Source organism: Papio anubis, chromosome 14 (assembly GCF_008728515.1).
Source record: "Papio anubis isolate 15944 chromosome 14, Panubis1.0, whole genome shotgun sequence".
NCBI classification, from domain to species: Eukaryota; Metazoa; Chordata; class Mammalia; order Primates; family Cercopithecidae; genus Papio; species Papio anubis.
The window spans coordinates 11,526,226-11,541,116 of NC_044989.1; the positions used below are offsets into that span (position 1 = coordinate 11,526,226).

General features: G+C 47.3%; 1 protein-coding gene across 10 annotated transcripts in view; it reads left to right on the top strand.

The window, feature by feature from the left end:
- LPIN1 (lipin 1) overlaps positions 1-14,891 on the top strand; it is a 142,584-nt gene that overhangs the window by 46,301 nt on the left and 81,392 nt on the right. For 3 of the 10 annotated variants that reach the window (XM_031654935.1, XM_031654936.1, XM_031654937.1), the window contains exons 1-3: positions 1,071-1,393; positions 10,852-10,931; positions 12,851-13,009. The exons of 4 other annotated variants lie outside the window; for them this stretch is intronic. In XM_031654935.1, coding sequence (XP_031510795.1) covers positions 10,923-10,931; positions 12,851-13,009 — 168 coding nt within the window. In that variant the 5' untranslated portion in view covers positions 1,071-1,393; positions 10,852-10,922. Of the gene's footprint in view, positions 1-1,069; positions 1,394-10,851; positions 10,932-12,850; positions 13,010-14,891 lie in introns of those variants that run through there. 3 more of the 10 variants (XM_009183712.4, XM_021924587.2, XM_021924590.2) reach the window with 2 other exon arrangements.

A 14,891-nucleotide genomic window follows, 5' to 3' on the forward strand; every position in this document is an offset into this window, starting at 1 on the left:
ATGGTGCCAGAGTCTTGCTAATGAGAAGAAAACCCCCTTGAATCCTAAGCATCTATGTAAAGACTGGGAAGGAGGGCCGGACGCGGTGGCTCATGCCTGTAATCCCAGCACTTTGGGATGCCGATGCGGGTGGATCACGAGGTCAGGAGATCGAGACCATCCTGGCTAACACGTTGAAATCCCGTCTGTACTAAAAATACAAAAAATTAGCTGGGCGTGGTGGCAGGTGCCTGTAGTTCCAGCTACTTGGGAGGCTGAGGCAGGGGAATGGCGTGAACTCGGGAGACAGAGCTTGCAGTGAGCCGAGATCACGCCACTGCACTCCAGCCTAGGCGACAGAGCGAGACTCCATCTCAAAAAACAAAACAAAACAAACAAAAAACAAAACAGAAAAACTGGGAATGAGGAGCATAGGGATGTTCCTTGCTGTTCCGTGAAAAGTTTGGGCTCCCAGGGTCGCGCCTGAGCAGACTTCTGATGCTTAAGTGGCAGTTCCATCATATTTTAAAGGATTCCATTCTGTTGAATAACTTTCCATTTTAGCATGTTAAAAACTTCTAATTTTAGTTGATTTGACAATAATTCAAAAATTGTATACTGTAATTATTCATCATTTTATCCCTCTGATTTAGGCATTTCAAAGAGCTCATATATAGGGACTTGATGCCTTTTCTATTCAACAACATTTATTACAAAACTCTCAAAATCAAACTTAGTAGATACCGTCAAATTTCCGTAATTCCCTCCCTCAATGTTTTTCTCAGTTTGTTGGAGTGCAACATTCTGAATTAAAAATCTCTTCTAGTTAGCTTGCTGTGAATTCAGAAATCAGTGAAGAGAAATTTGATTTCGTGACAGAACCTGCCCCTGCTGTAATCCAAGCCTTCTATCAGCCTCTGATGTGGATGAGACTCCAGTCTGAATCCAGGGCTGATCTCCTGCATGCTCCCTCCTGAAGCCTTGCTCACTCCTCTTCATCTCTTTCTCTCCTCCTCTGAGCACCACCAAATGCTGATGTCATAGTGCCCGTGGGGAGCATCAGAATCCTGCCGCCCAACAATGGCCTTTCCCGGGAGAGCCCGTGCCCAGGGCACGCATGAGAGCAAGCTGGAGAGGGAGAGAGGATGGGAGGGGAAGAGGCAGCCTGAGGGAAGGAACAGGAGGGAAGAGAGAATGAAGGGCAAGACCAGGGCCAGCCATGCCTGTCCTAACAGCAGCCACCCAGTGGTGGCCCAGCCTGCTGAGAACTAGAAAATCAGAAGAAAAAGGGGAATCCACCAGGAGACCCAGGTTCCCATGAGCAGGGGCCTTTATCTGAAGTTAATGGAAGCTGAGCCGGGTCCTGACAATGTACCTTCTGATGGGGAGATGAGACTTTCCTCTGAAAGCTAAGGTAAAGGGCAGGCAGGGAGGGTGGGGAATCACGATGCTTCCGGAGCTTCCGGGTGACGCAGGTCAACATGTCCCCCATCGGGCTTCCCAGGCACTGGCTTGCTGAAGGGGGCAGTGACTGGAATTTGGGGAGGCTGGAGCCGTGCAACAAGACTGGGAGTTTTGATTTTGTTCTCCGTTTGCTGGTTCGCTCTGGGCTTTTAGACAGGTCTCGTCAGCTTTTCAGTGTAACTGGATGCTTTCTCAAGGAATTCTTGTAAGAATCATAAACTATGGTCCATATTTATAAAATTCTAATGTAGACAATAATTTTTCCCAGTTTTTTACTAACATGGGGAATGCAAAGGAATTGCCATTAGATGCATGGGCCAGCCTGTGATGTTGAGAGTATTCTCAGGGACAGGGAACTCTCCAAGTTGGATCCTGACAGGAATCCTCAGAGCCTAATTCCTCTCAGAGGGATGAGAACAGTAGGGACAGGAACTTCAATTCCCAAACCAGGGCCCAGAGAGAGCCCACAGCACCGTTGGAAGTAGGTGATGTCTGTCTCTGGGTCCCCTCACCCTTTCCTGACTTGATCCTTTTTCTCTCTCGATGGGAAAGAGGGGTCCCTAGAATTTTATGTAACCCTGGGAACCATTAATCATGCGAAAACAATTGGCAAAAACACATTTATAGGAAGCGCAGTTCCACTGGGATTTTAAAGTAGTAGATTTTTTTGTTTGTTCTGTTTTGTTTCTGAGTTGGGAAAAGGTGGCTGTCAGAGACTTTTCGAAGCAGCCAGCCAGCGCGGTCTGACACTCCAGGGCTCCTGACAGGGAAACATGTGGGCACAATCCTGGAATTACTTTTTTCTCCCTGGATTTCTTGCCCTTCTTTTATGGATGAATGTGGAAACAAATGAAGATTCAGCTTTCCTAAATCCAAGAAGGACATTTAAGAGATAAAGCTACAAGGACTCTCATCTCACAGGGTGGGATCAGGACTTAACGCACTGCAGAGAGGCTGCCGTGGCCCCACCTCGAGCCTGAGTGGTGACTGGCGGCATTATTACTGGAGTGATCCATTCTCATAGACTCAAAATGATGGAGATGCACTGTCCCTTCCTCAGTTCTCCATGGCAGTCAATCTATGGTCATAGCTTGACCTGATCACCAACCATCTGAGCCATCATAGAAGCCCTTTCTACCTCAGCTGCTGCCTGGCATATGAAATGCGAACCATAGCCAGATTCATTTACTAAAACAGGGGTTTCATAATGTTTTACTTCCTGCTTAGAAGCTTTTAATGGCTCTCCAGGACCTTCAAGACAAAACGCTAACTCCTTAGGCTGCCATCTGAGGCCATGACAAATCGGTCTCAGCCTGTCTTCCCATATTAACGGCTCAATAAACCCATAGGGCTGTTTGATAACCTGCAAGTGAATCCTAAGCACGTTTTGAACTTTCCCATTGCCTAAGGTTTGCTAAACGTGTGGCTCCACTATTACTCCCAGCCACGCTCTCCCCTGTCCCCCATCTCTTCTCTGCTCATCTCTCCTGGTTGTCGTCCAAAGCTCCTCCAGGTCTGGATCAGATCTCGTCTGTTTAAGAGCAGCCTCAGCCTCTCTTCCCACCCCAGCACCCCATCAACCCTCCCCCTCCCAAACTCCTCGAGCCTCTGGGACTTTGGCAACCATGTGATAGTAGGCATATGTGGCAATGTTGAGCCAGTTATTATTTTTTTTAAATAAGCCACAGAATTGATTCAAATGTTGCCAGTTTTTCTACTAGTGTAGGTTTTCTGGTCCATTGTATGAAAAGCAACAATGAAAGGAATCCAAGAGATCTCCTTGACACAATCAAACTGAAATTCAGTGCGATTAAATGTCTTGACAAAGTCACACAGTTAGCAAGGGGCAGGGCTGGGACACAAAGCCAACCTTTCTGATGTCAAATCCTGTGTTCTTTCTCCTGTACCACGCTTGATGATTCTACACAGGAAAGAGTATTGTGCATTTGGCCATGAATCAAAAGAGACCAGTTTGTATTAAATTAGAGACCTTCATTCACATTGCAATATGACATTTCAAAGCTACTGTTAGAGCATAAGGGGCTGTAACCAATGACCACCTTTTCTTCTCCTGTCCTCTAGCCAATGACCACCTTTTCTTCTCCTGTCCTCACTCACACGCTTTGAGAACACATAGGATGAGGGATGGATGATAGTAATAATAACGTGACAGAGAGAAATTCACCCTTTTTTATAGCCAAGCAAATACAACCCATTGCATACATGTTGTGAAGATAAACCATAACTAGTCCTCAAGTAAGAGCACTTGACAGCACCCTTTATCCTTCTTAGTTCATCTTGAAATCACCTAGTAATCTGCATTAGCTAATTGCTTTTACCCAAGACCCAAGAGGAGAAAAAAAAGCCATCCAGACAGGAGATAGTTTTGCATCTTGGAGCAAGTCCCCTGCAGAATAGGTTCTCTCTTACCTTCTCAAGGAATTAGGAGATGGGGTGCTGTCTTCCCTCATGTTTACATTTCAAAGAGGTGGCCTCCAGGTCTCTTAGGAAACACTCCTGAGTTTTACAGGTGGCCACAGGCTTATTTAGCTTTTCAAAAGATTTACAACATCTCAAAGGGACAGAGAAAGAATTTACAATGACACGTGTCCTACAGTAAATGCTCTCAGAGAAGGAGGAGGAAAGCAGTCTCTTTCCCTTATTGCATGAAAGACAATTCAAAACAGGTTTTTGATTTGTATTTACCCTTGCATTAGAAAGGAACAGTTGAGCTACAGCTGCACAGCTCCTTTGACGAGACAGAAGGAACAAGGGATGCAGACACCAGAAGGTTATTCAGAAAGTGTTCCTGGCTGGGCGTGATGGCTCAGGCCTGTAATCCCAGCACTTTGGGAGGCTGAGGCGGGCGGATTACCTGAGGTCAGGAGTTTGTGACCAGCCTGGCCAACATGGTGAAACCCCGTCTCTACTAAAAATACAAAAATTAGCCGGGCGTGGTGGCACACGCCCGTAATCCCAGCTACGCAGGAGGCTGAGACAAGAGAATTGCTTGAGCCCAGGAAACGGAGGTTGCAGTGATCCGAGATTGTGGCCACTGCACTCCAGCCTAGGTGACAGAGCAAGACTCTGTCTCAAAAAAAAAAAAAAAAAAAAAAAGAAAGTGTTCCCATGGCACCCTTGGAGGGGGATAATGTTCCTCTTACATCTTTGATGCTCCTTTTAGAAGTATGTGGTTTTGTTATATATTATATTAATGTTAGGCTTTAGGTTAAAGGAAAATTCAATTTCGCTTTCCTAAGGACACAGGAACACGTATTTGAATCTAGGAGATTGACAATAGCTCTCCTAAGGGTCTGTCCCTTTCCTGTGCTAGCTTAGCTTAGCCAATCAACCCATTAGTCCTTCAACAAGTCTTCTGAGACCTTTCTGTGGGTCTGGCGTACACTGGACACTGTGGAATAGGGGAAATGTGAGACGAATGAAGTCCTCAGAGTGTAGTTATTCTCCTCACCAACCCCAGGTTCTAGGTCAATGATGAAACGGGTGCGTGCCAAAGTGAATGGCAATAGGCAAACAGCATTTACATTTTCCCATGAAATGATATGATTTGTTAGCATATTCAGTCTCTTTCTGCTTTCCTAATTCATTCTTTTGAGCCGATAAATGGTTATATCACTTAATACTGTAGATTTTATCTTCAAAGGTCTATCTGCTAAGGCATTTAGTGGCTGAGCTATGACTCCGGGGGGCTGGCTCAGGTGTCCTAGTACTATCACAGGTTGCACAGTGTCTTTGCAGAAGCCTGATTTTATTTGGAAGTCAGCTTCCCTCACTAAGGCCAGACGCTGGGTCACTCAACTGACTGACACCTTAGTTTTGGGGTTCCAGTTAGGTCAGGCTGCTAGAACACATATCATAGGCTGGGTGGCTTAAACCACAGAAATTTCTATCTCATGGTTCTGGAGGCTGGACCTCTGCCACCGGGGTGCCAGCATGGTTGGGTTCTAGTGATGCCCACTTTCCTTGGCTTGCAGATAGCTGCCTTCTCCCACTGTCCTCACATGACACAGAGTGAGCTCTGGTCTCCTCTTCTTATAAGGGCACAAATCCCATCATGGAGGTCTTGCCCTCAAGAGCTCATCTAAACCTAATTACCTCCCAAAGGCTCCACCTCGTCATACCATCACACTGGGGACTAGGGCTTCAACAGATGAATTTTGGGGGGCACAAATATTCAGTCCATAGCAGATGCATTTCTCAGTTGAAGCTAAAAAGCAATTCCAAAAATGTTTTCTTCTTTGGTAGATTCATACGGTATACACTGCTATGACCTTGCCAATGATTAAAATATTAGAAATTTAGAAATACCCATTGTAGTCACTGTCCCCAGTCCCCTAAGTGGCCTCATTCCTGTCACCTCATCTCTTCTCTTAGATTTGCCCCCTTCGCTTTGCAACCCTCTCCATAAGCCAGCAGGTCCCTGCTCTGCTGTGGCTGGTGTTTGCTCTGATTGGCTCATGCTCATGGCATGCCTAATAGTTTGAATATCATCCCTGGGACTGGCAAAGGAGGCACTGTGGACTACAAGGCTGGGGAAAGCTGGGAAGAAGGATGAAGCCTGGAGTGCTAAACGCAGATGTGCTGATCTGAAGTGTATGCCAAAGGACATCACCTTTATAGGGAAATGGACCAGGAGGAGGGAGCGAGATAATGTCAGATTAGAAGTGAGGGTGTGACATCTACAGCCATCTGATCTTTGACAAACCTGACAAAAACAAGCAATGGGGAAAGGATTCCCTATTTAATAAATGGTGTTGGGAAAACTGGTTAGCCATATGCAGAAAACTGAAACTGGACCCCTTCCTTACACTTTATACAAAAATTAACTCAAGATGGATTAAAGACTTAAACGTAAGACCTAAAACCATAAAAACGCTAGAAGAAAACCTGAGCAATACCATTCAGGACATAGGCATGGGCAAAGACTTCATGACTAAAACACCAAAAGCAATGGCAACAAAAGCCAGCATTGACAAATGGGATCTAATTAAACTAAAGAGCTTTTGTACAGCAAAATAAACTAGCATCAGAGTGAACAGACAACCTATAGAATGGGAGAAAATTTTTGCAGTCTACCCATCTGACAAAGGGCTAATATCCAGAATCTAAAAGGAACTTAAACAAATTTACAAGAAAAAACCAAACAGTGCCATCAAAAAGTGAGCAAAGATTTGAACAGACACTTCTGAAAAGAAGACATTTATGTGGCCAACAAACGTATGAAAAAAAGCTCTTCATCACTGATCATTAGAGAAATGCAAATCAAAACCACAATGAGATACCATCTCACGCCAGTTAGAATGGCAATCATTAAAAAGTCAGGAAACAACAGATGCTGGAGAGGATGTGGAGAAATAGGAACGCTTTTACACTGTTGGTGGGAGTAAATTAGTTCAAACATTGTGGAAGACAGTGTAGCGATTCCTAAGGGATTTAGAACCAGAAATCCCATTTGACCCAGCAATCCCATTACTGGGTATATACCCAAAGATTATAAATCATTCTGCTATAAAGACACATGCATACGTATGTTTATTGCGGCACTTTTTACAATAGTAAAGACTTGGAACCAACCTAAATGCCCATCAATGATAGACTAGGTAAAGAAAAAATGGCACATATACTCCATGGAATACTATGCAGCCATAAAAAAAGATGAGTTCATGTCCTTTGCAGGGACATGGATGAAGCTGAAGCCATCATTCTCAGCAAATTAACACAGGAACAGAAAACCAAACACCGCAAGCTCTCACTCGTAAGTGGGAGTTGAACAATGAGAACACATGGACACAGGGAGGGGAACATCACACACTGGGGCCTGTCAGGGGATGAGGGGCTAGGGGACGGATAGCATTAGGAGAAACACCTAATGCAGATGACGGGTTGATAGGTGCAGCAAATCACCATGGCATGTGTATACCTATGTAACAAACCTGCACGTTCTGCACATGTATCCCAGAACTTAAAGTATAATAAAAAAAAAGAAGAGGGGAGGGTGTGAGTCTCCCGTCTGCTGCATGGCTGTTGACTCATTTTCGGGAGCCAGCACCGCTGCTGGGGAGTCCCACTTCTGGTCCTGATGGAATAATAGGGAGCGGGTTTACCCTCCTGTCTTAAAAACAGCCAGAAAGCTGGACAAGTATCTGAAATAACAGTGGACACTGGACAATAGGCAGAACAGGACAGGGATTCCTGGGAGATGGGAAGCAATAAGAGCAGCCTTGCAAGTGTCCAGCTCAGCAGTGCAGGAAGAGGGAGCCCAAACAGAGCCCGAGGGCCTACCCAGCTCAGGAGATGGAATGTGGGCTTCTGGGAGGCCAAGGGAGCTCGAATTTGCAGGGCAGAGATCTACAGAAGAAGAAGCCACAGAGAATGGTTCAGAGATCTGCAAGGAGTGCCTTTGAGTCTTCAGCTGAGTACCGGTCTGCACATGAATGTGAGGAAACCACCAAGGAAGGAGCTTGCAGGCGAAACGATCTTCAGAAATCACTCAGACCTGGGGATACTTTGTGTCTGTGAGAGCAGCTTAGAAATATATCCCTAAATTACCTGATAGTCTTCCTTTCAAAAAGAGGTGCCTACTCCTACCTCCCTTGATTGTGGGCTGGGCTTACTAATATGCTTCTAAAGGACAGAATGTGGTGAAAGTGACGGTGATGGTTTGTGACTTTAGAGACTATGGTGTAGAAAGCCCTGTGGCTCCTGCTTGCCCTCTCTTGGGTCAGTCCCTCTGGGGAAGCCAGAAGCTGTATTGCTCAATCAGCCTCCGGACAGGTCCATGAGGCAAGAAATGGAGCCCCTGGCTATAGCCATGTGAGTCACCGTCCTGGAGGAAGATCCTTTGGCCCCAGTCAGAGGGCTCCATTCTAGCCATCACTTTGACTGCGACCTCACGAGACAGCTTGAGTCAGAGCCACCAGCTGGGCTGCCCCTGGATTCCTGACACAAGAAACTGCAGGGACTAAATACTTGTTGTTTCAAGCTGCTAAGTTTTGAGGTAAATTTTACACAACAAACACTACATTTCCACCAGCCAGACTGGGGAGACCCCCTAAAATTCAGGACATCGAGGAGAAAAGTAGAAGAGAATTGCCTGGCAGAGGTGACAAATTAGTCCTAGAACAAAGGCTGTTCTCGATCTGCTGTAACAATATTGAACATCAAGCCTCAAGAAGATCAAATTAATCTTAAGTAACTTTACTGCGTCTCAGAACAAAGCACAACGCTGTTTAAAGGAATATAACAAAACCTAGCCACCAACGGTACGAAATTGACAATGTCCCATGTCCAAACAAAAATAACGGGCTTGCAAAGAAGCAGGATAATATGACCTAGGATCTGGAGAAAAATCAATCAATAGAAACAGATCCTGAAATGACATTCATGATAGAATTAGATGAGGGTGTTAAAACAGCTACTATTTATATAACCATATGCGAATGACATTCAATGTAAACCCTTTGTATCAGGGTTCTCCAGAGAAGCAGAACCAGATAGGATAGATACAGATAAATGAGAGGGTATTTAGTTTGGAAATTGGCTAACATGATTATGGAGGCTGAGAAGTCCTGTGATTTGCTGTCTGCAAGCTAGAGAACCAGGGAAGCTGGTGACATAGCAAAGGCCTGAGAACCTGAGGGGCCACCAGTGCAGGTCCTGGAGTCCAATGGCTGGAGAGCCTGGAGTGCTGATGTCCATGCGCAGGAGAAGAAGGCTGTCCCAGCTTCAGAAGAGGGAGTGAATTTGCCTTTCCTTGGCTTGTTTGTTCTGTCGAGGAATTCACCTGATTGGATGGAGCCCAGCCCGCATGGGTGAGGATGAATCTTCCTTCCTCACTCAGTTCACTGATCCAAATGCTGACCTCTACCAGAAACACACTCAAAGACATCCTCAGAGACAATGCTGTACCAGCTATCTGGGTATCCCTTAACCCCGTCAAGTTGACACCAAAAATTAACCATCACACCCTTCAATTGTAACTTCAGGAATTGTCAGATTGGTTACAAAAAAGAATACCCAACTGTATGGGGTCATTAAGAAAGCCACTTTAAACATAAAGACAGGTCAAAGTAAACAGAACGGAAAGAGATACATATGTGATGCTAACACTAATCAACAGAAAGCTGGAGTGGCTATATTAGTATCAGAAAAAATTGATTTCAGAGCAAGCAATATTAGCAAGGATGAGGGTCATTTGTTCATCTTTGACAATCCTAGATGTGTGTAGTTCTCATAACAGAGCTGCAAAGTTCATGAAGGGGTGACTTGGGAAGGGAAAGACTTTCTGTACTAAGTAACACTTCCCCCCAGGTATACACTACCGCTGGGAATTGCCTTGTTTCATGCAGCTGTAGAAAATTCTTGTTCTTGGCCGAGTGCTCTGGCTCACGCTTATAATCCCAGCACTCTGGGGAGTCGAAGCGGGCAGATCACTTGAGCTCAGGAGTTCCAGACAGCCTGGGCAACATGGCGAAACCCTGTCTGTATCAAAAAATTCAAAAATTAGCTGGGCGTGATGGGACTCATCTGTAATCTAGCTACTTGGGAGGCTGTGGTGGGAGGATCGCTTGAACCTGGTAGGTGGAGGTTGCAGTGAGCCAAGATTGCCCCACTGCACTCCAGCCTGGGTGACAGAGTGAGGCCCTATCTCAAGAAAAAGAAAGGAAGGAAGGAAGGGAGGGAGGGAGGGAGGGAGGAAGGAAGGAAGGAAAGGAAAGGAAGGAAAGGAAGGGAAGGAAGGAAGGAAAGAAGGAAGGGAAAGAGAAAGAAAGAAAGAGAAAGATCTACTTATCTAAAGATCTACTTATCAATTGATACGGGGTTCAATTGGGGAAAAAAAATTTGAAGCCATCTTCCCAGAGATGACAATAAACAGAAATAAACAAGTGAAAACCCAGAAGATCTGTGGTTGCTAATCAGAGGAAGCGGGTCTGAACAAAGAACCACTTAGCCGTATATACCAAGCAGTGTCCAACAGGTTCTTAGCAGAGGCAGAACGTCATGACTTTTCTCAAGCACTTCTCATAAGTTTCTTCCCAGAGCAATCAGAGATGCTGCATCCAGTTTGCTTATTCACAGTTTGGGCACAAAAGAGATCTTCCTCAAGCCAACGAGGAGACAGGCTTGACAAGGAGCAGGATGGCCTTCACAGCAGCGCAAATGGGAGCTCCTGTGAAATTCTCCCGGATGGCAGAGCTAAGAGATGTCAGCCCTGAGGCTTAGCATCCCCACAAGGAACTGACCAGGAGCCCAGGAGTCCTGCCCCAGCTGTGTCCCTAAGTTGCTGGGTTAACCTCTGTAGAATGTGAGGATGGCCTGGTCATTTTCATTCTCGAGAGACATTGGGGAGAAAAAGAACATTTTGTGAATGATGTTGTGTGTCCACAGGTAACTCTGAAGCGTGAGCTGCCAGAATTCAAGGCCACCTGCTTAATAGAAGACAACTAGAAACCTCATCCATGAGCATAGTAAGCACTGCTGTTCAGTAGTTCTATTATCTGCTAAGGTGTTATGACCATTAGATAAATAATATTGTTTGGCAACTGCAAGGAAAAGAACTGTGTAAATTGGTTCCAAACATTGCCACTCAAGTGCAGGAGTTCGAGACCAGCCTGGGCAACATGGCGAAACCCTGTCTCTGTAAAAAAAAAAATACTCATCGTGGCTAACATGGTGAAACCCCATATCTACTAAAAATACAAAAAATTAGCTGGGCGTGGTGGCGGGCGCCTGTAGTCCCAGCTACTCCGGAGGCCGAGGCAGGAGAATGGCGTGAACCTGGAATGCGAAGCTTGGAAGCTTGCAGTGAGCTGAGATCGTGCCACTGCACTCCAGCCTGGGTGACAGAGTGAGACTCTGTCTCAAAACAAACAAACAAACAAACAAAAAAACACAAAAATTAGCTGGGTGAGGATGTTGCCCAGGCTGGTCTTGAACTCCTGAACTCCTGAATTCATTCATCAGTGATAAGCCCCTGCAAACACTGAGTGGTAAGAGCTTGAACTGGTAAAGTGATGTGATATTTTATTGGTTATCTGGATCCCAATATATCTCATTTAATTTACCCCCAAAGCTGCTAAGATGGGGATGGTTATCTCTTTTTAACAGCTGAGGACGCTGAGGTTCAGACAGCGCTCAGCCAAGTGGCTGAGCTGGACTTGAATTTGAGCCTATTGGATTCTGAACCCTAGACTTCGTGCACCTGACCAGGTAGCCTATTATTAATGAGAAGATCTACAGTCATGCGCCGCATAACAATGCTCTGGTCAACTACAGACTGCATATACGATGGTGCTCCCATAAGACTCTAATACTATATTTTTACTATACCTTTTCTATGTTTAGGTAAGTTTAGACACACATACTGACCCATTGTTTGCCTCTCTGGGCCTGAGTTTTCCTATCTAAGGAAAGGGGGACTCTTAAGGGTCTTCTACCTCTGAGCTCTCCTTAGAATCCTGTCTGTGTAGCTATTGTCTTAGCACTGGGGAATGTGGGACTTGAGATGTGCTGCTTAAGGCTGTGACAACCCCACACTTGTTTAGCAACGTCATGGCGACTCCGAGGACTGACTCACGGTGATATGCGGGGTCTTTTTCTTCCTCCTGGAATCAGAGCCCACTGTAACAGTCCAGACTTCCCAGCACAGCCGCCACTGTTTCTAAGCGATGGAGTTCTTTCCTCCCATCCCTGGTCATGTCGAGGTCTCTTTCCCTGCCCCATCCTCGCACCTTGGTCTCTTTCTTCTTTCCTGCCTCTCTGCTGTTCTCTGTTCTAGCCCCGCTCGTTATGAATCGTTCCCAATCTGATCTGAGGAGAAAGGGTGTTCCATACCCACTCTTGCTTCATCCAGTGGAAGACAGGCATGGGGCTTGCTGTGAGCTCCCGAGCTCCCCCGCTCACCAGCGGTCAGCCACGGGCCTTCTTTCAAGCACCTGGGCATGCCTGACCACTGTGTGTGTGCTGCTGGCTGGCCCGTGGTTCATTCTGCTCCTTGACATCTGGCCTAGATTTGCTTAGGTTGGTGCCTGCTCAGGCCACCAAGGTCAAGTGAATCCTCTTGCTTGGGGACAGGGCAGGTCAAATCCTGTATCAGTGCACAGCACTTCAGTTCACAGCGGCCAGGAGCACTGTGACAGTTTTTACGCGATCACAACCCCAGACTGTGCACTTCCTGAGGACAGACACTGTGTCTGGTCTGCTCCCCTTTGGAGCTCCCAGTGCTCGGCCTAGGGCCTTCAACATGCTCCTCTGTGGCCAGCTGTCAGCCTTTATCATCCTGCCACTTCCTATGCCTCGACTCTAATCTGCGAGCCCCGCCCTAACTGTGGAGTAGGCCTCTGGACAGCCCGGGTGACCATCAAAACCTTCTGTGCTTTGGTTCCAGATGTTCGCTCTTCAGGATCACTGTCCTCTCTGCAGAACCCAGGCCCTTTTACACCTGCCGCTTCCCCATGAAACTGGCCCTGCTCAGCCAGCCACAGCACCCAGGGGCCCCATTCCACCTTGGGTGGATTCCCAGGCTGCTCTGTTCCCTGCTGCCAAGGTAGTGAAGCAGCACCAGGTGGCCTCTGGTTCCCACCTGCTTCTTGAGAGAGTGCCCAGGACAAAGTCACCTCGTGAGGGGCCTCCAACCAAGGAGTGGCCTTAGACCCCAAGGAGATGCCCTCCCTTTCCCGGAGCCCCAGGCACTGGTACCAGGGATAAAAGGCTGTACCTCTGGGGGAAGAATTCATTGTCCTCTCTTTGGGATCCTTTCTGCCAGGGCAGTTACAGAGCTAACCATGCTCAGAGTCCTGGGGGATCAGCCGGCGTTTCTCCTTGCTACAGTAGCTGGCCGGACACCCGTGAACAGGGATGTTCACTTTTCCTGCCTACCTTGCCCCACCTGGGCCTGTGCAGGTGGTTGATCTGCACAACTTCAGAGTTCTCGGGATACAACAGCTACTGTCACCAACTGGGCTCAGCAGTGGACAGATCCTTCTGGGAATGGCCACTCCTCAACTTACGGGGTTTTAGAATTGAAAAATCTTCCAACCCCGCAACTGTGACAGCGGCTTCCCATGATGCCTTTTTCATCCTCAAAGCAGATCTGTGTCATGTGCAACTGCAGCCCATTTCCCGGATTGTGAAACTGAGCCTCTAGAATCAGGATGCTTGTGCTGGCTTTGCTAAGGCATTACTCAGCCCCTCCTTCCTCCTCCAGTCAGCTAGAGCAAGGTTACTCATCCCCTGAGTTCCCTCTCCTCTTCCGAGTGTGGCTAGGCCCTGGGATTGGCCAGGGGGATCGCCTCAGCTCTCCTGGCTGAGTCACTGCTCAGTCAGGCCTGGTTGCTGATAGCACAGCCAAGGGCCCTCCCAGGGGGACTCCAGCCAGTGCCGGATCAAAAGCACCAGGGCTTTGGAAAGTCCAGTTTCATTTATCGCCTGGGAGCGCATAACTCACTGTGATCTAGTGAGTGTTTTCTTCCCATTGCTTGTTTGTACAAAGGCTCCCCGCAACCTTGGCCTTCCCCGAGTGGCAGGCTGGGCAGCAGCGGGTCCTAATTTGCTCTGAATCTAGTCAGACTTTGCTCATCAGAACTGACTCTAGCCCTGCTGGGCCCCCAGGCTCATCATTTTCAGAATGAGGGCTTTGAGTTGAATTTTGCTGTATTTTCAGACCTCCTATCTCCACATTTGAATAATGGACTTATTTTACACAAAAAAATAAACGTAAGTGGCCTGAGGTTGGACTGGCTTCCTGGAAAGCTTTTCCACATAGGGTAGACTTCTTCCCAGGCCAGCTCCTCCCTGGAGGTAGGAGGGGAGGGCGCAGGAGGGTGTCCTTCTGGGGCCTTGCAACCCCAGGGGTTTTGGGCAGCTGTGATGCACTTGCAGCTCTGGTCTCTGAGAAAACCCCTGTGGAGGTAGCTCACCTACAAACTGCAAGATTCTCTTTGTGTAGCTCCCACCTCTGCAATGTCAGCTGGGGACGGGCTGCCTAGATGGGAGCTGCCGCAAGCCCAGCTGGAGCGTGTCCACACTTGACCGATGGACGGAAGCTGCATCCCTGGACAAAGCTCTCCAAGCAGCTGCCCCCAGATGTCTGTCTATAGCTGGCCGGCTCATCCAATTCACTAAGCTGCCGCATTCGATGCTGTTTCCAAGCTGGCCTCCTCCCTGGCCTTCTGCATCTCAGCAGAGCAGCGGTTCAATCTCCACACCGAGACTTGTCTTTGAGTATCGCATCACACACCTCCACCCGCTCCATTCATCAACAAGCGTGTGGGTTTTGCCTCCAAATCTCTCTGAAGTCCTTCCACTTCTCGCTGAGCAGCCCCTGCATTCTGAGCCACCATCATGTCCCCTGGTTCCCTACAGTGCCACCTGTCTGCTGGCTTCTACTCCTGCAGTCCATTTTCCATGCAGTGGAGGGGTGACTTTTT